The sequence below is a fragment of the Vipera berus genome, assembly GCF_964194415.1.
Source record: "Vipera berus genome assembly, chromosome: 1".
NCBI lineage: Eukaryota > Metazoa > Chordata > Lepidosauria > Squamata > Viperidae > Vipera > Vipera berus.
This window is the reverse complement of record NC_138202.1, coordinates 160,682,597-160,707,218: the sequence shown is the minus strand read 5'-3', so window position 1 is coordinate 160,707,218 and position 24,622 is coordinate 160,682,597. Positions and strand designations below refer to the sequence as shown.

The following is a 24,622-nucleotide window of genomic DNA, read 5'->3' as shown; positions in this document are numbered from 1 at the left end:
AAATGAATTGTCTGCCCATTGACAGATTAGGAATCACAAAATTAAAATGTTCTGGAATTTGGTCACTTCCCAACAGAGGTTTATTCTGTTTATTACTGTACTCAGGATATGAAAAACAAAGATCTCTTAGAAATAATGTAGGACACAATATAGCAAAGACAGTCTTTGGGTTCAGTACAATCAGTGATTGATTAATGTTAATTAAATTTCAAAGACAATCCTTTAATATACCACTTATACAGGTTTATGGAGGTAGTGACAGATTTTATTTTCCTGGGCTCCAAGATCACTGCAGATGGGGACTGTAGCCAAGAAATTAAAAGACGCTTGCTCCTGGGGAGGAAAGCCATGGCAAATCTAGACAGCACACTAAAAAGCAGAGACATCACCCTGTCAACAAAAGTGCGTATAGTCAAGGCTATGGTCTTCCCAGTTGCAATGTATGGCAGTGAAAGTTGGACCATAAGAAAGGCTGAGCGCCAAAGAATTGAGGCCTTTGAACTATGGTGCTGGAGAAGACTCCTGCGAGTCCCTTGGACTGCAAGGCGATCAAACCGGTCAGTCCTAGAGGAGATCAATCCTGACTGCTCTTTAGAAGGCCAGATCCTGAAATTGAAACTCAAATACTTTGGCCACCTGATGAGAAGGAAGGACTCACTGGAGAAGAGCCTAATGCTGGGAAAGATTGAGGGCAATAGAAGAAGGGGACGACAGAGAATGAGGTGGCTGGATGGAGTCACTGAAGCAGTAGGCGTGAGCTTAAATGGACTCCAGAAGATGTTAGAGGACAGGAAGGCCTGGAGGAACGCTGTCCATAGGGTCGCGATGGGTCGGACACGACTTCGCAGCTAACAACAACAACAACAACACAGGTTTATAATGCAACCAGTGATGTAGAAGGTTGGTGACTTTTACAATACAGTTACAAGTTCAGTCTGAAATATTAACAGAACATGAAACAAGATGCACTGCTTGTGGTTAGAAACTGGATGCCAATGTTAGAAATTATAAGAAGTTGGATAGTACAGTTAGGAAACACAAATATAGTAGAGGAGTACATCAATTCCCACCAATCCAATTATTTTGTTTTATTAACACAGTCCCTAAACAGCCAAAACAACACCTATCTACACAGAGATCACCAGATGGAATACTCAAGAGATCAAACTGAGTGTATTATTGACACAAAGAGGTCAGCCCTACTAGATAGACCAGACCAGGAAACCAACTCAACAGAAAGGCTAAGCTACTTTTATTGAGGTTGGCTATAACAGCGTTCCATGCACCTTTGGCGTCTAGTCATGCCGGCCACATGACCACGGAGACGTCCTCGGACAAGCGCTGGCTCTTCGGCTTTGAAACGGAGATGAGCACCGGCCCCTAGAGTCGGAAACGACTAGCACGCAAGTGCGGGGGAACCTTTACCTTTATAACAACAGAATCTTGCAAGTGCAGTTGTGCTGCACCTTGTCTTCCTTCTTCTATTCCAGGGAAGTAGAAAGAGATCTAAGGTTGGGGAACATAGAAGAGCAGGGCCATATGGTATATGAATGAGTTAAAGATTTTGTTTGTGTTTTCCCTAGGGTCTGGATGGGGAGTTAGGAAGTGGTTTTGTTGTTTTTTTAACCATGAATAAGTGCATTTTAAGCCTTCTGCTTCAATATTCCGTTCTTGAATCCCCTCCCCAAGATAGGAGTCCTTATTCCATCCCAGACAAATGGGTTATCCAATCTTTTCTTGAAAACCACCAGCGACAGAGCACCCATTACTCCAGGAAGCAATCTTTCTCATTTTCAGGAAGTTTTTCCTTAGGTTTCAGGTTAGATCTCTCGCTGACTAGCTTCCAACCATTGCTTCTTCTCCTGTCCTCAGGTGTTTTGGAAAATAAATAGACTTCCTCTTGCCTGTGACAGCCCTTCAACTATTTGGAGATGGCTATCACATCACCCCCTAACCATAATTAAGTGTTGCATTTTTTACCCCCTCAAGGTTAGATTTTGATCTTGCCAAATATAAAAGAAGTGTCACGTAGGCAGCTAGAAAGTTCTTGGTTTAGTTAGGACATCTGTAAGCAAACACATCTATCTTATCTAAGATTAATAAGGAGATTTGTCAGGCAAAGCAGTTTCATTTTGTGTATGTGTGCCGGTGTGGATTGGAGATGCTGTTCATGCATCAAAGGAGACGCGCACCAAAGAGGCTGAGGGAAAGAAGGGAGTGGAGTTGGAGAGGAGATCACCAGAGGAAGGAGGAATGTGCAACAGATAATCCCAACAGGAATAACTAAAGTCAGGAGAGAGAAAAAAAAAGCTGTGAAAGATGGAGAAATGGGAGGATATCCCAGGAGAAATGGGGCAGCGACGAGCAATCAGAGTGCTGGCTTTACAAAATGTTTCAAAAAACATTATTTTTTTCACTCTCTTCTTTCTCTTTAATTTATAAAAGGCCTGGATCAAGAAATTGAAAGGAAAGCAAAATCCAGTGATTGAGGTTAGCAAATGAATGGATAATGCCCAGAGGATGATTGGCTGCCCTCTCTTCCCCCCTCCCCCAACAAACGTTCTCAAAGAATCATCTCATCCCAGACATTATTTTTTTTTAACTATTACCATCTGGCAGACGGTACAGGATAATAAAAACAAAGACAAATAGGCTGAAAAATAGTTTTTATCCCAGAGCTGTAACCATATTAAACACTATTGTATAATGCAACATTGGGGTGCAATATTAGGGGCAGTGCAGTGGTGAATAGAATGTGAAGGATGCATGTATACAATGTATGATTTTACTTGTGGTTTTTACTTGTGTGTAGTGTGCTGTGTGGACAGCACTTAATTTCGTTGTGAGATACACAATGACAATAAAGATATTCTACTCTACTCTACTCTACTCTATTCTATTCTATGAGGGAGTTTCTGAGAGGGCTTCAAAAGAGCTCTGTAAATAAATGACCATTAGATTGTTGACCTATTTTTGTAGTCAAGACTTGCGTACCCAAAGGAGAGGTAAGATACTTTCCTTTTGAAAAGCACAAATTATTTAATTTGCAGCAAATATCACTTTATTAGTTGGCAGAACAACATTGTGAACATGTGTGGAGGGAGGGGTTAGATTTTTGTCCTTTTCCTACCTTCTAATATATTTGTATTTGGGCGAGAGAGGTAAGCAAATTTGAGAGGGAGGAGGTCGTCACATTTGAAATATTGAGAACATCCCATTTTACTCATACAACTACCACAATAGGCATGGCCTTTTACAAACAGCTATTTACTGGGAAACAAACCCGTATCCACAAATGCTCAGTATCATCTCATTGAGATGTTTGCCTTCCCCCCCCAAAAAAAAAGTTTAAAAAAATCTTGGATGAAACAGTAAGGCTGATGAACAGCAATAGAAATTATTTGGAACCAATGGATACTGCTGGATTATCTGAAAGTCATCTGATGCGGTGACATGAATGCTCTCTTTAAAAATATGAAGTCCTGAACTACCGTATTTTCCGGCGTATAAGACGACCCCCCAACTTTTGAGATGATTTTCAAGATTTTTCGTCTTATACGCCGGAAAATCAGCGAGCCCGGGAAGGCACGCCCTCCCCTCTCACTGTGGAGGAAGCAGGGCAGGCTGACGTCTGGCGGGAGCCCGCAGGGCAGTCCTGCGCATGCGCGCACTCCCCGGCTGCTCCTTAGCAGCTGGGGAGTGCGCGCGTGTGCAGGAATGCCCTGCCGGCTCCCGCCCGACGCTCTTCCCTCTTGAGGCAACATCGCTCCCCGGCTCCTAAGGAGTCCTCGTAGTAGCCTTGTTGTTTAGTAATACTTTGTTCTCTGCTAATAATATTAATGACAACATTAGACAGCTTTCTTTAGGAAAGATTTCAAGAGATTAAAGAAAGGATAGTGTTTCTTTATACATAACCTGCTTGTTTGCTTCTTCTACACACCTTGTTTCTAATTGTTGATGTGGGAGTATGTGGGTATATAACATGTATCTTTACATTTTTGCCTTTTTATTCTCCCTTTCTCCTATGCATTACTCTTACACAAAGCAAGATTAGGAATAGAGAGTGAGAAAGAGAGGCAGATTGCATGTAGGTGGGTGGCTTCACACATTACACAAAGCCATCATTTATTTTGATTGTGGTTTATTGAACAAACCAAATAATGCTATGCCATAAACCATGACTTACAGACTATAGTGACTGAATTCACATGTGATAAATCAGAACTAAAGATATCACATTATAATTTTGTTCAGTGTACAAACCCTCTGTGTCTGTGAATGTCTTTATATGAGTGAGACTGACCGTAAATGTCATGACCGAAGGCATTTAAAGAAAGATGTGTTTAATTCCAGTGTAGGCAGCCTAGGTTTCTCCAGATGCTTAAGAGTTTATTTCCTATTAGTCCCAGCCTGTGGGGCCAATGGCAAGTAATGTGAATGTTGTGACTCAAAACATTTTGAGGGCTTCAAGTTGCCTGTTGTAGCACATTAAGTGGATTATACAGTCAAAGTCAGGGCTGGCCATGTTAACTGCATGGCCCACATGATTGAAGCTGTGATGGGTTTCTGTGTGCATTGCCCCATGTTGCCTTTTTTGACCCTGTCCTAAATCATCATATCTCCAGCATATCCTAATTTTCAAAAATGCATTTCCCAACCCATCTTTTCCTGTTTTTTTTTAATTGCTTATTTTATTTTATCAATTTCCACCTTTTTAAAGAGACAACATACGTGTTTATGCCCTCTAAATCAGAGGTCCCTAACCTTTGGGGCACCAAGGACCGGTTCCGTGGAGAAAGGTTTATCTGTGGCCTGAGGAGTGTGTGGTTTTGTGTGCTGCCTGCATCCCAGGGATGAGACTTTGCTTGTTTGTGCGGCCCGATTGCTGGCATGCTGCGGCCTGGTACTGTTCCACGGACCGGAGGTTGGGGACCCCTGCTTTAAATAGTTTGGTACTTCAGTATTATTGTTTTCTTTCTTTCTGAGTATGAGTATTTGAATACTGCTCAGCTTCAGTTGGTCCTACAAATTTGCTTTTCGATTTATTATGCCTGGGACCAAAAAATGGAGCCTTTAGGAGAATACTAAGTCTTAAACTACTGATTTAATCCCATTTCTCCTCTTCCCCCTTCCAAATCTTCTGTTATCCTTGCCAATATTCTTCTTTTTCTATTTAGAGGCTAATCATTCAGGAAATGAATAACTGCAGTGAGTTCTCCACTTCTGTCTTTTGTCTAAATTTAAGTTTCTTTTTTTTAAGTGACTGGTTTAAAATAGCCTGTTGGGTGCCTGTCATCCACATACCCTGTAATTCTGGGTCAGAGATCCTTGTCCTGGTTACAAAGGGATTTATAAGTATGCTAGAAAAAAAGATGTTTGTAAATTACCTTACCTTACTTCAAAATGCATACAATCCTTAATGGTGACAGAGTTAAGAATTGTTTGAGTAATCTTTGCTGTCATCTCTTGGGCATCTGAGTGTTGGCCATCCAGCTAGCCTAACTCAGAGGAAAAGTTTGGTCTTAAATATATTAAGCTGCCATTCAACATTTTCAGTACAACATCATTGCACCTGTAAAACTGCCTATACAAGTAGTTCTTGTTTAACAAATGCCTTGTTTAATGATCATTTGCAATTACAGTGGTGATGTAAAAAGTAACTTTACAACTGATCTTTGCAATTATGACCTTTTCAGGTCTGGTCTGTAAAGCAAAGGAAAGCTGAAGTAATATCACAAGCACCTTATGGTTTCACTTAATAATTGCTTCACTTAATGGCCAAATTACCTTTAGTTCTTGTTTTACTAATTTTTCATAGAAGTCTGAGGTTGCATTTCTGTTGTGATAGGTCTTGGGCCCACCTGGTTGAAAGGGTTTTAGAGGTATGAGAACTTTTTTTTTTAATAAGGCATGCGCTGCAGATTATATTGTATTATATTATTTTCAAATTGTATGTTTTTAATTATGCTACATATCTAAAGATTGCTGCCAGTGTTGTTACAACAACCAAAGACAAAGGAAAGGAAGCTTTAGGGTCAAAGACTGTAGTTCTCTCTCTCTCTCTCTCTCTCTCTCTCTCTCTCTCTCTCTCTCTCTCTCTCTCTCTCTCTCTCTCTCTCTCTCTCTCACACACACACACACACACACACACAGAGTGAATTGCTGTCTAAAAACAATACAGTGAAATTTTATATACAGTAGCAGGGAAGTGGTGTTTGTTAAATATGAATGTATATTATTCGGATCAATTGACATTAACATCATTATGTAATCACATAAGTGACATATAATAAACTAAAGCTAATGACATAATTTATATAAATTGTCTGATTTGAGAAATAGAGCATGTCAAAGCCAGGGAGATCAGGATGTTTGGTCAATAGAAATTATATTTTGCTTAACACCATTTCTGTTTTCAAAATACCTTCTACATTTAAACAAAATGCTAAATGAACATTTGGGTGGTCTACCGAAGTTTGTACTCAAAGCTACTGGTACGTGATGAATTTTAAAAATACATTAAAATGCTTTATGCACTTAAAATGCATTTTAAGAAAGTTAAATATGGTTTGTCTAATCCTCATAGGAATTCTAAGCATAATCAGTCTGATATGCTTCTGGTTATTGCATTTATATAAACCGCCACCACCTCAGTATAACAAAAAATAATTATATTTGAGTGGCTACAAATATTTTCTCAGGATTTGTCGGCTGTAGGATATGAATTCAACAAACCATTGCAGCTATGGAAAAAACACCCTGAAACTTGTAGTTAAATAAGAAAATTGTGGTTTGCTGCAGGGACTATTTTTTCTATTAACAGGAAGTGAAACAGATTTAACTTTAGATTTGCAGTTTTCACATTTAGGCATAAAATGGTTGCAGAAAAAACAACTTTTTCTACAGGGAAGATTGATAGCAAAATGTATAATGCTAAAATACTGGAAATAATACTGATACTATCGGTAACTGATGGAAGTGTTGTTAAAGTTTTACTATAAGAATGAGAAAAATGTGACTGCAAAGCAAACCACTGTAATATTGTAAATCAAGCTTTTAAGTTGATTGTCTTTAGGAAAGAGATAATATGGAACAGATCCGAGTTAGATATTACATTTTGTATTGATCAAATTGCTGATTAAATCTTAGTAATAGAATGACAGGGTTGATATATGGCATTCTTCACCAACACCATCATTCATTTCCTTTCAGAGAAGTACTTTTTTGCAATCTGAAAACTCCATGCTGCTATTAGACATAAGAATAATGTATAGAGCAGCTGCAAGACGCAGCCAAGAAAAATGATTCATTTCTTTCCCTTACCACCCCTTCCCAATAACAGTTCAAAAGACCCAGGTGTTGTACTGAAAGTCTTGTTTACTTGTTCCTTTTGGCTAGTCCCCAAAGAATAGGATGATATGCTTGATATTACCTAGACCAGTGTGTCTGATCCTCAGCATCTTTAAGATGTGTGGACTTCAACTCCCAGAATTCCTTAGCTAGCATGGAGAATTCTGGGAATTGAAGTTCACAAATCTTAAAGTTGCTGAGGTTCAGAAACACTGATCTGGACCATGTTTTATTTACAACCCTCCCACACACCAAACTTCTACTTTTCAAGATGTAGATCAGGGGTCTTCAAACTTGGCCCTTTTACAACTTGTGGACTTCAACTTCCAGAATTCCTCAGCCAGATCAAATTTACTTTCTCTGTGCGACTTACAATATTTTTTTGGAAGAGATGGGAATAAACTATAGCCTGGATGTCTCTAAATATTCAGTGTTGGAAATATTTAATGCATATATATATATATTCCATCCATTCCCCAAGAGGACGCATCTGGGTCTTTTGGAACATTATTTATATGCTGCCTACCTCACAAAATGTGTGCAGTCAAACAGTGATTACAAAAAACACGCCGCCATTAAGACATTATTATGAAAGGTTGAATATGAACTCTCATGGGTCTTCAACCCAGAAGCTCATTCCTTTCTAAAGCTTTTTCATGTCTGAGGTGCCCTTTTTTTTCATGGTAAGTAATTCTAGCTGTTAGCGCTAAAAGTTGGGTCATCCATTTCTTAAGCATACTGATGGTGGAATAATAAAAAGGATAAAATTGCCTTTAAGCTTGTTGGTTTTGGTTTACTTCCTTGGTTCCATAGCACATAGGGGGTTTGGACTGTTCTTATCTTTTCCTTCCCTCAAGCAACTCATGATTGAGTTCCCTTTTCTGAATTTTATCTTTTATGGGAAACTTGTAAAGTAGATTAGACTGAGAATTTGAGACTGACCTTCATGAGCATCATAGCTAAATGCAGATTTTTTTTATCTAAATCTCTCCCCAGCAATGCCATAGCAGATAACTTGGTCCAAATAGGACAGATAACCTAGAAACTTGCTCCTTGAAACGCTGACATGCAAAGATGACTGTGCCTTTATCTTATCTTCCTTTCTCTGTTCCATAACATCCTATTTCTTTGAGTTAAAAACCAAAATAGATTGACTGGATTTTTAGTCAAGCCAGATCTTTTCCTCTCTAAAACCATAAATTTATTATAAATTCTAATGGAGAAAGCGGGGAGGTTGTAATATTTGCCCATCAATAACATTTTATTGATTGATTGATCTTTTTATCCCACCTTTATTATTTTTACAAATAACACAAGGCGGAAAACATACCTGATACTCCTTCCGCCTCCTATTTTTCCTACAACAACCCTGTGAAATGGGCTGGGCTGAGAGAGAGTGACTGGCGCAAGGTCGCCCAGCCGGGTCTCATACTTAAGGTGGGACTAGAACTCACACTCGCCTGCTTTCTAGCCTGGTACTTTAACCACTAGACCAAATATGTCTCCGTTTCTAACCATATAGGTTATTTGTTCCCCCCCCCAATAGGTTTCGTTGCAACAAAGGTGAAATTGACGTCTAGAAGATGCCAGTTCCGCCTCCTCCAGCTCCGCCACCTCCCCCAACGTTTTCGCAGGTAAGTTTCAATTTAAAAATAATAATAAAATTTCAGTGGAAGAGAGAGACCAGCTTGATCATCCTAGCTTGTCCTGTGAAAATAAAGCATGTCTAGGCTAGAAGATAGATAGATAGATAGATAGATAGATAGATAGATAGATAGATAGATAGATAGATAGATAGATAGATAGATAGATAGATAGGTAGGTAGGTAGGTAGGTAGGTAGGTAGGTAGGTAGGTAGGTAGGTAGGTAGGTAGAGGTATAGACAGTGCTTTTTTTGTAAAAGAAAAAGGTGCCGGAACTCGCACATGTCAAACAACCCGCTTTGCCTACCCTACAAGGTTCCATCCAAAAAAGGTGCCGGAACTCCGTTCTGGGCGTTCTATGAGAAAAAAAGCCCTGGGTATAGATATAGATGATGTAGATATAGATGATATAGATATAGATATATAGACGGTGCTTTTTTTGAAGAAGAAAAAAAAGTGCTGGAACTCACATGCCATACAACCCGCCTTGCCTACCCTATAAGGTTCCATCCAAAAAAAGGTACCATAACTCCGTTCTGGGTGTTCTATTGCAAAAAAAGCCCTGGAGATAGATAGATAGATAGATAGATAGATAGATAGATAGATAGATAGATAGATAGATAGATAGATAGATAGATAGATAGATAGATAGACAGACAGACAGACAGACAGACAGACAGACAGACAGACAGATGAATGATAGATTGATGATAGAGAGTTACTCTTTTTATTGGTGTTGGTGTTTGTTCAGTTCGTTGCTTCTTGCTGTTTTTTATATAGTTCCCTTTTGGGGGTTTTGTTCTTGCTTTTTTTTGGAGTATGTTCTAAAAACTTGCTAAGATAAATAAAATAACCCTATTAAGGTTTTAAACTATCATACATACCAGGTGCCTCTTGGGATCCCAGTCCAGCCAGAAAAAGGTTTGCTGTCCTGAGTTGTCCTGATGTTCAGTGAGACAGTGTGGGGTTGTGGTTCACATTTGGAAGCAGGGAGCAGGGGAGCTTCCATTGAAGCTGATTTGGTGACTTTGGGACAGTTGTGGTTTCTCTCTCACACTCTCTCAGCCCAGCTATTCTCAGGGAGCTTGTTGTTGAACTTAGCTAGGCCTTCTATTGTGGTTTTATGTATCAGGATATGCTGATAAAAGATACAATTAAAAAAAGACTATACTACTATGACCTTCGGTGACTCCTAACCTGGTGCATACATCAAGACATGGTATGTTTTGTATGTTTGGATCTAATGTGTTATGCAAACCAAGCTACTAAGCTGCATCAACAAAACTTTATTGAGGAAAAATCCTGGCTAAGCAGACCTGCTCAGCCATGTGATGATTAAAATAAATCATACACAGGATGAATGTATATGAAAGGCACTCAACTGGCATTTGTTTTGGGAAAGAATCAAAAATATCCCCGACTACTCTCAAGTTAGTTAAAATCATGCTACATTTATGGAAGGTAACAAAGAGGCAGCTATGCAAGTGGAGATATGGAACAGCTTCCCATAGAGATAGACTTGGATTCAGCATCTCTGTAGTAAGTTCCATGTCTCTCTGAACCTGTGTTTAAAGTACCCGCTAAACTTCTAGAGCAGGGGTCGGCAACCGGAAAAAGGAAAAGAGCCACTCAGAACCGGTTCCGTCACACACACACAAAAGTGGGAGCCGCAAAATGTGCGCGTGCAGGCATGCACACACACGCATGTGCAAAACAAGGCAAAACGTGCACCAGCCCTGCCCCCATCCACCTCCAGTATGGATGGCTCTGCCAAAAGAAAAGCAGCCGAAGCAAGCCTCCCATTGAGAGAATGGGGCGGCGGAGGCTTGCAAAACAGCGGATTGAGCCTCTGCCGGCGGCTTGCAAAACGGCGGATCGCGCCTCTGCCGGCAGCGGAGGCTTGCAAAACGGCAGATCGAGCCTCTGTCGGCGGTGGAGGCTTGCAAAACGGCAGATCGAGCCTCTGCCAGCGGCGGAGGCTTGCAGAACAGCGGATCCAGCCTCTGCCGGCGGCTTGCAAAACGGCGGATCGAGCCTCTGCCAGCGGCAGAGGCTTGCAAAACGGCAGATCGAAAAACGGCCCACTCACCTTTCCAGCAGTCCTCCTCCTCCTCCGCTGCCGCCATGTGGAGTCCAAAGAAGAGGACTGCTGGAAAGGTGAGTGGGCCGTTTTTCTGTATGCTGTGCCTTCCTCTTTCTGCTGCAAAAGAGTGGGGTGGGGAGGGACGTGGGTGAGTCGGCAGCAGCCCTTTTCCCACCTGCTGCGCCTTCCTCGGGCTCCCCTGCTGCGAAAACGTTGCTGCCATCTCTCATTGAGAGAATGGGGCAGCGGAGGCTTGCAGAACGGCAGATCGAGCCACTGCCGGCGGTGGAGGCTTCCAAAACGGCGGATCGAGCCTCTGCCGGCGGCGGAGGCTTCCAAAACAGCGGATCGAGCCACTGCCGGCGGTGGAGGCTTCCAAAACAGCGGATCAAGCCTCTGCCGGTGGCGGAGGCTTCCAAAACAGCGGATTGAGCCTCTGCCGGCGGCGGAGGCTTCCAAAACAGCGGATCGAGCCTCTGCCAGTGGCAGAGGCTGGATCCGCGCTCTGCAAGCCTCTGCCGCTGGCAGAGGCTCAATCTGCCATTCTGCAAGCGTGTCCGGGTGGCACTACTTCTGCACCAGCGGGCCTGCCACTCGCCTGTTCCAAAACCTCCTGCACTGTCTCATGGCCCAGCAGGTTGGGCAGCCACATAGTGGGGTCCTCAATCCCGTGGCACAGCAGCAGCATGGCGGGGATGGGCTTGCAGTTGGACTGCTTGTAGGAAAACTCAGGCTCTCCAATGAGGAAGAGCCTGCCGGCCGGGCTGAGGCAAGCCGCAGAGAGGCAAAGCAGGCGCGGGAGAAGCTCGCTGGGGCACATCTTGCTGAGGGGCGGTGGAGGGGAAGCCCGCGCGCACGTTCTGAGCAGGCCCCGGTTGGGAACCCTCGAAGCTGCCGGGAGAGGAGGAGGGAGCGACGGGCGGCACAGAGTTTTCCCCTCCCGCTGGCCATGCGAGGCTTCCCCAAAGCGCTCTCGCTACCTCGACAGAGGCGCAGTCCGCCACTCTCCTCTCTGTAAGCCTCCGCCACCGGCAGAGGCTCGATCCACCGTTTTGCAAGCCTCCGCTGCCAGCAGAGGCTGGATCCGCTGTTTTGGAAGCCTCTGCCGCTGGCAGTGGCTCGATCTGCCGTTCTGTAAGCCTCCGCCGCCGGCAGAGGCTCGATCCGCCGTTTTGGAAGCCTCCACCGCCGGCAGAGGCTTGATCCGCCGTTTTGGAAGCCTCCACCGCCGGCAGAGGCTCGATCCACCGTTTTGCAAGCCTCCGCTGCCGGCAGAGGCTGGATCCGCCGTTTTGGAAGCCTCTGCCGCTGGCAGTGGCTCGATCTGCCGTTCTGTAAGCCTCCGCCGCCGGCAGAGGCTCGATCCGCCGTTTTGGAAGCCTCCAACGCCAGCAGAGGCTTGATCCGCCGTTTTGGAAGCCTCCACCGCCGGCAGAGGCTCGATCCACCGTTTTGCAAGCCTCCGCTGCCGGCAGAGGCTGGATCCGCCGTTCTGCAAGCCTCCGCTGCCCCATTCTCTCAATGAGAGATGGCAGCAACGTTTTCGCAGCAGGGGAGCCCGAGGAAGGCGCAGCAGGTGGGAAAAGGGCTGCTGCCGACTCACCCAAGTCCCTCCCCACCCCACTCTTTTGCAGCAGAAAGAGGAAGGCACAGCATACAGAAAAACGGCCCACTCACCTTTCCAGCAGTCCTCCTCCTCCGCTGCCGCCATGTGGAGTCCAAAGAAGAAAGGAGGTTTGTGGGCAGTCCCAGAAACCAAAGAAGTTCAACCAATCAATTCTAACTTTGCTAGTTTTTTTTTCCGTGAGAAGTTTGAATTGATTGATTGAACTTTTTTAGTCCCACTTTTTTTGGGGGGGGACTGCAAATGCCGGGAGGACTGGGAGCCGCAGCAGATGGCTGAAAGAGCCGCATGCGGCTCCGGAGCCGCGGGATGCCGACCTGTGTTCTAGAGCATGTTTTGGAGGAGTGAACATGTTCACCAAATTCACCGACAGCTTCTCCATTCTCATTAATCTGTTTATCCATGAAACAAGATACTATGATTTGCTTAAGCATGTTTTGCTGAACTTATTAAACAATTGGCTAGGTTTGTGGAATGTATTCAGTCAGGCATCCATAACCTTTTCTGTCTGGTGGGCATGTTTAAAATCTTCAGAGCAGGTAAACGGTTTCTAAGGGGAAGGATTACTGATTTACGAAATGGACAATACCAAGGCATGTAATCAGTGGCACAGTAACAGTATATTAGCAAATGCAACTGGACACTCCTATCTCCCTTCTACCATAGGATGCTACTGACTGCTTAACTTTTTTTTCCCCAGGCAAACAGAACAAAAACTGGGCTGCGGCTATCCATTATTATTTTCTAAGAAATAAAGTTTATGGCGGCCCAGAGCCAGAATCATTCTCAAAAATAATGAGGATGCTAGAACTGATGTGTGTGTGTGTGTGTGTGTGTGTGTGTGTGTGTGTGTGCGGGCAGCACTTTAGATTCAAAGGCAGACAAAAATTGCTTTGTAGAATGTGGTATTGTTCACATAGCACCTGAGTGCAATTCTTGAAGACAGCTGCGGTTTTTGGTAGGATGGGGTGGGTACCTTCTATAGCTGCAGCATAATCCTGAGAAAAGCCATTTTTGATTTAGGAGTTGCAGAAAGGTACTATGTACCCACTGCTGAAAGTTCTGAAGCACCTATTTGCTTTTGAGGCACGGTGAGTACTTGATTAATGACCATTTGTTCAGAGATTGTTCAAACGTACAATAGTACTGAACGAGGAGACGTATCACCAATGACTTATTATGACTTATGTGACTTCTCAAAATTGGGAATTCAATTTGGGTGGCAACTGGCTCACATTTACAACAGTCATGGCGCCCACAATCACGTAATCACCATTTGTGGCATTCATTGCTAGCTTCCTGCAAGCAAAGTCAGTCAGAAAGCTGGCAGGAGGACCCAAACGGCAACTACTTGATGTCATGCTTAATGACCACAACTGGAATTGTTTTAAGTCGGCATGTCTTGTGATGTTGTACTTTATGTCTGCATCACTTTGTGATGAATTTCGCAATCTCAGGTACGGTCATTAACCAAGAGACACCTGTATTTGCATCTAGCGAGGCAGGCATCCATGACCAGATGGATGTGCTGAGGCACCATGTTTGCAAATCCAACGTAATAACTTACTATGACATGTGAACCTAGACAGCCATTTGTAAGTCACAAAATTATCCCTAATATTTTGCCCTCCAGATCAGAATCAGAAACATGCCTCTGATCATGATTTATAGTCTGGACATTAAGCTTTCATCATAGTCTCCCAATTTAAATAAACCATTATGTTTAATGAAATATGCCTCTAATCATGGTTTATGGTCTGGACATTAAACATTCATCATAGTCTTCTAATTTAAAGAACTCATTATGATTAATAAGAAACAGAAAACTTCAGAGTGTAACCCAGATTTCAGTTTAAATATTAATGAATCTGAACATACCCAAGTTCCAATTTTAAAACTTTTCACTCCCTACTCTTCACATTATTTTAATGCCTACAAAGTGTTGAAAAGAAGTTCAGCGGTGTACATTTCTGAACAGAATACTAGTTTTCCCCCCAAATAATTTAAAATGGCAGGGTTCTTGCGTTCACTGAGAATATAGTAAATGAGGCAGATGAGAGCTTTTCTGTTTAATCTTCATCTTCAATTTAATGTAACTGAATGACAGAATGATAGAGTTGGAAAGGACTCTAGTTCTAGTTCAACCCCCTGCACAGACAAGGTCCTATACCATTTCAAACAAATGGTTGTTCAATCTCAAAAACCTCCAGTGCTGGAGCATCCACAACTTTTGGGGGCAAGTTGTTCCACTGGTTAATTGTTCTGACAGGAAATTTCTGTCAGAAATTTCTAATTGTTCTGACAGGAAATTAGTTCTAGTTTGCTTCTCTCCTTGATTAGTTTCCATCCGTTGCTTCTTGTCCTGCCTTCAGGTGCTTTGGAGAATTAGGTTGACTCCCTCTTCGTTGTGGCAACCCCTGAGATATTGGAACACTGCTCTCATGTAAATATTATAGAAATTTAATTTCTATAATTACAAAGTTATTATAGAATAACTTTAACAATAACAAAGTTCAAGAACATTGTGCAAGATTTACACTGGGAATGGGAGATTGTGGTAGGGGGTAAAATATACTTCTTTACTTAAATTTTGAACAAACACGAGTCAGCTTTTAAGACATTTGAGAAAATTTAAGCTGTTTCATCTTACTCTTGCAAATATTTTCAATAAATTCTATTATAGGCTGGTATTTCTGTTAAGAAAATATAGTTTAGATTTTTCTAGCAGCACGCAGCAGATTTTAAACAGAGGTTGCAACTTTGTAAAATTGGAAATAGCTATGCATCTGTTTGAACTGGCAGATGAAAAATCTTCAAGGGGTTTTAATAAAAACTACTGTAATCAACAATTTTGCTCCTCTACAAATAAAGCCAGGAAATCCTATGAGATTATCCACTAATCTAAAAGTGTTAGCTTATTGAAAATAAGACTGTGCAAACATGTCTTTCCAAATTAGCAATTTTTTAAAAAGTATATTTTCCTCATAGACTTATTTATATTAGAATTTGAATATCTGCTTTAATTTAAGTCCCTGGACATCCAGAGATGGATGAATAACACGGCTGGGCTTATTCAACTTTTTTACTACTTTCTTGTTCATTAGTTAGTTTGTTTATAACATTTATATAGCTGCCCTTCTTATAACCAATTGCATCTTTAGAGGCCCATATATCTGCCATTTATGCTACATGCATTTACTTCAGCAAAATAAATTTCCAGAGTTAGTTAATTAGCTGAGCTTCTCATTCATAAATACTGATCAGTCTAGAGCAGGTGTCCCCAACCCGTCCACAGCATGCCAGAAACCAGGGTGCACAAACAAGTAAAGTCCCATCCGCGGAATGCAGGCAGCACGCGAAACCACATCCCCTCCAATCCACAGAAAAACCTCTCCATGGAACCAGTCCCTAGTGCCCAAAATGTTGGGGGTCACTGGTCTAGAGGTATCCCCGTTCTGGACAAGCAACGTTATCCTATCCACCAAAGCACAGAAAAAGAGTAAGAAATAATAAGCCAAGCAACTTGAAGGCATGATATTAAAAAAAAGAAAATCTAATTAAATCAAGTTTATACCAATACATTTCATTATATCGCTCCACATATTTCTGTCTTTCCTTCCACCATGTCCCTGTACCACTTCATGTATTATCTTTTGCTATTGTTTTTCTCACCTCTCCCTTTCTGAGGATGTCATTAATTCATTTCCAACATGACTTTCTTTTGCCATTTTTTATGGTGAAAGATAACTGGCTTGGTCTTTAGTACGTTCGTTTTTAGACACACACACACACATCATTTCTTCTTTGCTTCATAGGCTCTATTTAATATTTGCTGCTAATCACTCGAGTTCTTAATCACTTACACAGCATCGTCTCCATATAAAATGGTTATATATCCATGTTCCCAATTCACAGTTATCACCATGAGCATGAGTATACATTTAGCCATTATACAATCTCAGCCTTGTCTTTCACACTACTCAGGGTTGAGCCATTGGTTAAACTTTCAGTTTATGCCAGTCTACATTCATCTACATATTTATGCAAAATATTCAAGCCTATTCATTTTTGTAATGTTTTTGCTGCGTACAATGCAACTTTCTCATATCCACATACTTCTCTGTAACCTTCTGAAAGGCAAAAATTTGGTGTGTGTAATCATTGTCCCAGGCTGAGTATGTTGAAGGCTGGTGCCAAGCTTAGCTTATCCCCACACTGGCGTTGCCATTGATCCCGCCATCAGATGCAGGTCTAGGACAACTCTCCATAGCCAACTCGCCACGGGACAATTCTTCGTGGCCAATTCACTACGGGCAACTTGCCGTGGAACAAGAGTTACACTAATATCAAAGAAATGGTGGAATATAATAATTAAAGAAAGGCTGCCAAAGGAGAGACAAAATGAAGTGTAAATGACAAAAATTAAAATAATGTGTTTAAATTATTTTAAACAATTAAATTGAATTGTTGAATTGTTCTGCGGTGAGTTGGCCATGGCGAGTTGTCCTGTGGCGAATTGCCTGTGATGAGTTGACTGTGACGAGTTGTCCCATTCCAATCAGATGATGCCCTATCAAATATGATGCTAAAAAGTATCTAATGGAAGGAATCCTTAAATAGCATTTTTTCTTTATCCTTACTGTATAGTCATCCTTTTTCCCCCCCAACAAACGATTACTTTACCAATTTCTCTTTTTGAAATGCTGTCTTTGAAATAAATTACCAGTGCAACCCCTCTTCATACCCCTTTTCATATACACATGCGTGTGTGTGGGCACACACATACACACATTGTTTGACAAACCTCACACCAAACATTCATTCTGAAGTGACCATTTAGCTATGTGATGATAAGCTATTCAAACAGGGGAAAATAAAAAGATTTTCAACACTGTATTTTTTGGAATGGGGCTTGCCAAAATTTTTCTGTATTACTTGCTACCAAGAAAAACGGCATGAGGTCATTCTAGAGTTAAGCTTGTCTCAAATATGTCTTTAGATTTAAATTGGCACTATTTTATAATAGTAAATATAATTCAAGAGTACATGGATTTGTGGAAAGAGATAATAGTTTTAAAGATTTCTTCCTAAAATAAATAAAGGCCAAGATGCTAGAAATCATTTTTCAACATGATGTATGTTCTCCAAACCCAGACTGTGCTGATGGAGAGTAGGTACCACTAGGTAACCCTGTTGAAATCTATCAGAATTTGGGAGTTACTGTATCCATTTAATCCAGATCTTGCCGAGTTGTCATTTGATGGGTGTAAATCTGATCCACCTAAATGCTTCATTCACGTGCAAACAATAAAGCTCAATAGGAAATCATGAAGCTCTGATGCGAGAAAACGTGCTGATTTCAGGAAGAAATATTCTGATTTAAGTGCTTCTGTCCTCGTTCTAATATTTTGTATTTTTACTTTGCAGGCAAACACAGACAAGCCCAGTTGGAACAAAACAGAGCAGGCAGGACGAAATGCTTTATTGTCAGACATTACCAAAGGGAAAAGGCTGAAGAAGGCTGTGACCAATGATAGGAGCGCCCCAGTTCTTGATAGTAAGTATATCCTTCTAGTCATGCAATGTTTCTCAATCTTGGCAGCTTGAAGATGTGTGGACTTCAACTCCCAGAATTCCCCAGCCAGCCAATTCTGGGAGTCCACATATCTTAAAGTTACCAAGGTTGAGAAACACTGTTCTAGTGGAGTAGCTGCGTCTGTGAGCCTGAACTCTGGAGATCTTGAACCTTCCTCTGCTTCCTGCTTTGGAAGAGTCTCTTAGTAGTTGCCTCTGTTACCATCTGTCTACCAGGGATGTGTCAGCTGGTGTTCTCTCCCCTAATGTTGATGATTTTTTTTAAAAAAAAAGAGTTAGAGAGGAACTTCTTATGCAAGTCATAAGGACTCTAAAAAGAGAATATTCGTCCTGCAGAAATATATATAAAACTCTGAAATACACTCAATTACAGAATTTACACAGAACAAGAAAATAGTCAGCGAATTTAAAAAAATCAAAGGGAACCAAACAACAAAGTTCTAATTCCACCTTAACCTTGTGATCTGTTCCTTCAGAAATATAATCGTCTTCAGATCAGATATTTCTCATATTTCCTTTTTTCCTTGAAAATTACAAACTCTAATCTGAGCTCTGAAGAACAATGTAAAAGCCTTCATTTCTCAGCCTCAACATTCAGCAGCTTCGGCTTTGGTTTTAAAAATGAACAAAAATATTGTGCCCTCAATGACAAATAAAGCATTTCTCCCTCAAGAAGATATGGATGGAGATACCTAGAATAGCTATGAGAATCTGAGCCTGCACTGTGCATTCACAACGCTCCAATGATATATGAGAGAAATATGGTTTTCGGTTTTCTCAGAACCAGTCTCTGTTCTGCCTTTCTAGCAATTAAAATATCAAACATGATATAATTTATATAGTAACCTCCTCAGTTTCTACTTCTAATTAAAGGTGTCAACCATTCCTCTGTCCTTGGAGGGCAGACCAATCTCACCAGAGAGAAACAGAATAAACATTTCATTAAAAGAAGAAGAAAAAATAGCCTTTAAATTTTAAATATTCATAATGCAAACATTTCGTAGTGAAACAGGTAAGCTACCCAGTTGTTCATATCAGAAAAACAGCCATGTAAATAAAAAGGAGAAAATGCTCCCAGCAGACCACAAGATGTTGGATTTCTCAATCCCAAAGAGCCCTCGTAAAAATATGGGAATTTTTCTAGTATTATTACTACCATTATCATTATCATCATCCTTGAAACATATTAATTTGTTTGAATTACGTCTGAGGTAATTCTAAATCTAAAGCTGACATAAAACAGAATTTCCTAACTTTTACAGCGGTAATTTATTCTAAGACAGAATCCAAGGAATTCTGTTTCCCTTCTTAGATTTCCTCTTACCTAGAAATGCCAAACCTTTATCTGAGGTTGTGGGGAGATTTTATTCATAACGATCTGTATGTAGCCATTCCAAGGACTTCAGTTTACACGATTTCCAGCACTCATGATGAAAGATCGTGCTACTAGCTGAACATTATGAGAACTGAAGTCCAACACACAGCGGCAAAGGACCAGAGGGGGAGAGGTTGATTTGGTGAGTTAGCATCACCGACTTAAATAAAGTAATTGCTGGACACTAAACTACACTTCTGCTAATTAAAATTCTTAATTAATACGGTTATGATATCAAAACTCCAGTGGTAGAATCTAAAGCAATTTTCTGTTTAGGGACAGACTGGTTATTATTGAATTTAAGCCAGATATAAATAGCCAGCAAAGTATTTGTGGATTCAGAATCATGGCTTAAGAGCCCTTCAACTTCCCTCTCTTTGCAGAACCCAAAGGGCCAGGCGGTGGCGGAGGTGGCAGCTCTGGTTTCTCCAGTGGTGGCGGTGGCAGCTGTAACAGCGGTAATAGTTATGTTGGCGGTGGACCACCCGGCTTAGGAGGATTGTTTCAGGCAGGGATGCCGAAACTTAGATCTACAAACAGAGATAATGGTAAGGATGACGTGTGCATTCCTAGAAACACAGTACCTTGGACTGACTGTACTTACTATTATTAAATCAGTGAAGACAAAAACTCAAGGAAACATTCTTCTCCTATCACAAATGAACAGTGGTTTCTCTCAGGCAAGATACTTAGCTAACTTCCTGAGTGCTGCAGGCATGACAAGGAAGGGGCCTCACACCTTTTCCAAGCCGAAAAACCCCACAGGTTCGACTCAAAGTGCCACAAGAGTCTTTGTCCATTGTAATGCCTATATTGAGTTATACAGTTGTTAATAGATCTTGTGCACCTGAAGCTGAACCTTGATCTGTTACCCCACCCTAGATGTTCTTGGCACAAATTGCTTTCTTTATCAAGCGTAGAAGTATGGAAACACATAAATCCTTTTTTTAAAAAAAATGTTGACTCATTATTCACGACTTAGGCATGTCCCCACTTGCACCTAACCACAGTCTAAACATGCCCTGAAGTCATTTGTTTCTCTGCAGGGTTCCCATGGTGCTGCCTTCACTTTTATTTCCAAACCGTTAATGGCAAGCTTAAACCATCTATAGCTGTTATGTAGTATTCCCCGCCCCCAATACATACACACTTAAATGATTATGTGGCATTAAGTCATTATTGACTCTTAGCAAGATGGACTTCCTCTATGACAATCTGTCCCTAACCTAACCCTTCAGGTCTTCAAATGCCACACCCATTCCTACTGTAGAGAGCTAAGTCTTAACATAATAAGTCCAAAGGAGGGGGGTTTAAGGCTCGCCATTTGTGCTGACATTATTCAAAGTCAACTTCAGATTGCATGAAATCTGTTAGGTTTTATTGCCCATTATCAGGGAGAAAAATTGTGGGACTAGAAATAGAGGTGGCAGAGTTGGAATAGGGATTGGCGATGGGAACAGCCTGTGTTATGCCAGTATAGTTTTCTGCTTGACTCCAGGGTAGATAGAAAGCACTTTTTAACTCAGTTGTGTGGAAAGGATATTAAGCCAGGATCTTTAGGATTCACCATTGCTTTTTTTCCCCCTGCCTCTTCCTTATCTAGAGAACTGTATTTTGTTGCTCCATTGCATTCAGTTGCTTCTGCCTATTTATTTTATTCATCAATAATTTATATCCTGTTTTGCAAAGTTCAAGATGCTGGCCATGAGATTTTTCTGTTTTATCTACACAATAATTCTGTGAACTTGGTTAAGTGACTTGTCCAATTTATCCAGCAACCCAAAATCCATCAGTTCAGCTTGATAATAGTGTATTTCCCAGGCTGCACTGACTTGTTTAATGAGTTGGATTAATAAAGTATATTAGTTGGATTTGCATATCACACCAAACCATAATGCTGGTTTGATTTGGATTTAGCATGTTGTGTGTAAATCTTAATTTATGACTTAATGTATGTGCAGTTGAACCCATTGGTTAAATTATGGTTTAGTATGAGATGTGAACCCAGTCAGGAAATCGTTAAAGTTAGTAGTAACCTGCTATTAGGCTGTCTTTTATTTAATTGTTTTTATTGTGCTGGTATCAAACTTTGGAATAGTACGCCCTAAGAAGAGTGATGTGTTTATTTTAGTTAGTTTAGATGCTTATTCACCAATTTTCTTTTTTAAAAGTCCAACAGCTTTTCATAATAGCAGTATAAAATTCCAAGATGGCAAAAATAAACAAATAAATCAGTGGACAAATTTCTGAAATGCAATATGCATTGTACCGCATGATTTATTGTTTTCCTGACACTTGAATACATTTCTTGGCCAGAGAATATAAGCCAGGGAGTTTACAGGAAGGCAGAATTGGACCTTCTTTGTTTGAAAGCATATGAATGAAGTAGCACTGTTAAAATACCTAAAGTGTACTTTCAACAAGTGGTGATGTAACAGTTGTTCAAAGCCAGTATTATCTCTTATGGCAAAGCGACTTTTTATAGAACTTCCTTTTAATCTCATAGCACTTAACATGCCAGAGTTTCTTTGAGAGGTTGCCTTTTCCCCTTCAGGAAATTCAGGAATAGTCAAGAAATGCCCTTGCCCTTCCCTCCCGTTTTATATTCTACTGAACGTAGAACTTTTCAAGAGCTACAAAGCAGATCTAATTATACTTACTGAAATTAACGTAGACAGGGTAATAACGTTGAAATAAATGGAGGCTACTTCAAATATCAAGTGAAAACTCCTATATATTACAAGCTTCCTAAAAACAGTTATATATTTCTTCTCTCTGTCAGCTGTCTTGTGTTAGCCGTTCTTGGCTGCAAATCAGCTTTTCCAACCTGACGACTTCCAGACATGTTGGACATGTTACAACTCCAATCATCCACAATGGCTTTTGGGCTGAGGAATATTGGAATTACAGTTCATTCAGAAGTGCCTGAGTGAGGAAGGTTGTCTGTTGGCATATGCATATATAAAAACATGAATCAACAGCTCCTTCCTCTAATATATGTGTGTGTGTGTGTGTGTGTGTGTGTGTGTGTGTGTATGTTGTTAAATGTTTGTTAAGTATTTAGAATGCACTTGCTTAGGTCCCAAACATGGGACAAATTTTATTTCCTGTTTCAGCCTAACCCAAGGCCATCTACAGGCAGTAGCCACAGCAGTGGCAGCTCATATTTGTGTAAATGTTTTGGCTTGCTAACAAAGAATAAAAGGAGACAAATATGATCATTTCAAACTTATTTGTTCTCATCAGTCAGCCATACCCATCTACTGCCTGTAGATGGCCTTGGGTTAGGCTGAAACAGGAAATAAGATTTGTCCCATGTTTGGGACCTAAGCAAGTGCATTCTAAATACTTAACAAACATTTAACACATATCTCCCTTGCTTCTCAGCTAACAAAGAGAGAGAGAGAGCCTGTAGCCTAGGGGTTAAAACAACTGCTTAAGATGCAGTCAGCCCAGGTTTGAATCTCAGAAGGGTATGGCTGACTGATGAGAACAAATAAGTGTGTGTGTGTGTGTGTAAATTTTTTATTTTTTTATTATTTTTTTGTAAGCAAGCCAAAAAAAAAAATACACAAATATGAGCTGCCACTGCTGTGGCTACTGCCTGTAGATGGCCTTGGGCTAGGCTGAAACAGGAAATAAGATTTGACCCATGTCTGGGACCAAGCAAGAGTACTGTGAATGCTTAACGAACATTTAACACACACACACACACACACACACACACACACACACACACACACATATATATATATGGGGGCGTGGTGGCTCAGTGGGTTAGGACACTGAGCTTGTCGATCAGAAGGTCGGCAGTTTGGCGGGTCAAATCCCGAGTGCCGTGTAGCAGAGTGAGCGCCTGTTACTCATCCCAGCTCCTGCCAACCTAGCAGTTCGAAAGCACGTAAAAATGCAAGTAGAAAAAGAGGGACCACTACAGTGGGAAGGTAACAGCATTCCGTGCGCCTTTGGCGTCTAGTCATGCTGGCCACATGACCACGGAAACGTCCTTGGACAAGCGCTGGCTCTTCGGCTTTGAAACAGAGATGAGCACCGCCCCCTAGAGTCGGAAACGACTAGCACGCATGTGTGGGGGAACCTTTACCTTTACCTATTAGAGGAAGGAGCTGTTGATTCATGTTTTCACCTTTTCTACAAGCATCTACTATTGGCCCAAACAAAATCCTCCAGATATAATTTCTTTCCCCCTTTACACACGTCTGTACATGCACCTAACTGCTTTCTATTTTTAGACTCTGCAGGAAACAAAGCTCCAGTGTTTCCACCAGGAGGGCGAGCAACATCTGCAAAGCCTTTTTCGCCTCCAGGTGGAGTAGGCAGATTTCCGGGCCCTTCTGGACTAAGAGCTCCAGCTTCAGAGCCACAGAGAAACCGAATGCCTCCCTCAAGACCTGACGGTGGCTCCAGGCCAGACACAGGTGCTCCTCCTGTGCCAAATACTCCAAGACCTGTTCCATCCAGTCTGTACAGCAGGGGCCCACCCTCAGTGCCCGGGGCCAGCAGACAAGCAAGCTTAGGGCTGACCCCTCCACCTTTCCCAGGGAATAGAAATCTAGGGTCCGGAGGATCCATTCGGCAATCATCACCAGTTACTCCTTCTCCCTTCTCAAACCGGCCTCCTCTCCCTCCAGTACCAGGTAGGCCAACAGAAGATAAGACACCTCCGCCATTACCTCCAACTGGAAACAGGCCCTCTTTTGGCAGGGAGGCTTCCCTGCCACCTCCCCCGCCCCAAAACCACAAGCCACCAATTCCTTCCACACCACGGCCACCTGCAGTATCTCAGGTTCCTCCTCCTCTTCCCCCAAGTCGGCCAGGCCCACCTCCACTTCCACCGCCATCCGGTGGAAATGATGAGATGCCGCGCCTTCCTCAAAGGAACATATCGCTAGGCTCTTCTCAACCGCCGAGTCTGCCTGGCTCCAACCGTTCTG

General features: G+C 41.6%; 1 protein-coding gene across 6 annotated transcripts in view; it reads left to right on the top strand.

Annotated features, from left to right (window-relative positions):
• Positions 1 to 24,622, top strand: part of WIPF1 (WAS/WASL interacting protein family member 1) — a 74,001-nt gene that overhangs the window by 32,513 nt on the left and 16,866 nt on the right. For 5 of the 6 annotated variants that reach the window (XM_081313964.1, XM_081313959.1, XM_081313963.1 and 2 more), the window contains 4 exons: positions 8,897 to 8,984; positions 18,128 to 18,257; positions 20,054 to 20,218; positions 23,921 to 24,622. The exon at positions 23,921 to 24,622 is cut by the window's right edge and continues 66 nt beyond it. In XM_081313964.1, coding sequence (XP_081170090.1) covers positions 8,934 to 8,984; positions 18,128 to 18,257; positions 20,054 to 20,218; positions 23,921 to 24,622 — 1,048 coding nt within the window. In that variant the 5' untranslated portion in view covers positions 8,897 to 8,933. Of the gene's footprint in view, positions 1 to 673; positions 901 to 8,896; positions 8,985 to 18,127; positions 18,258 to 20,053; positions 20,219 to 23,920 lie in introns of those variants that run through there. The other variant, XM_081313961.1, reaches the window with a different exon arrangement.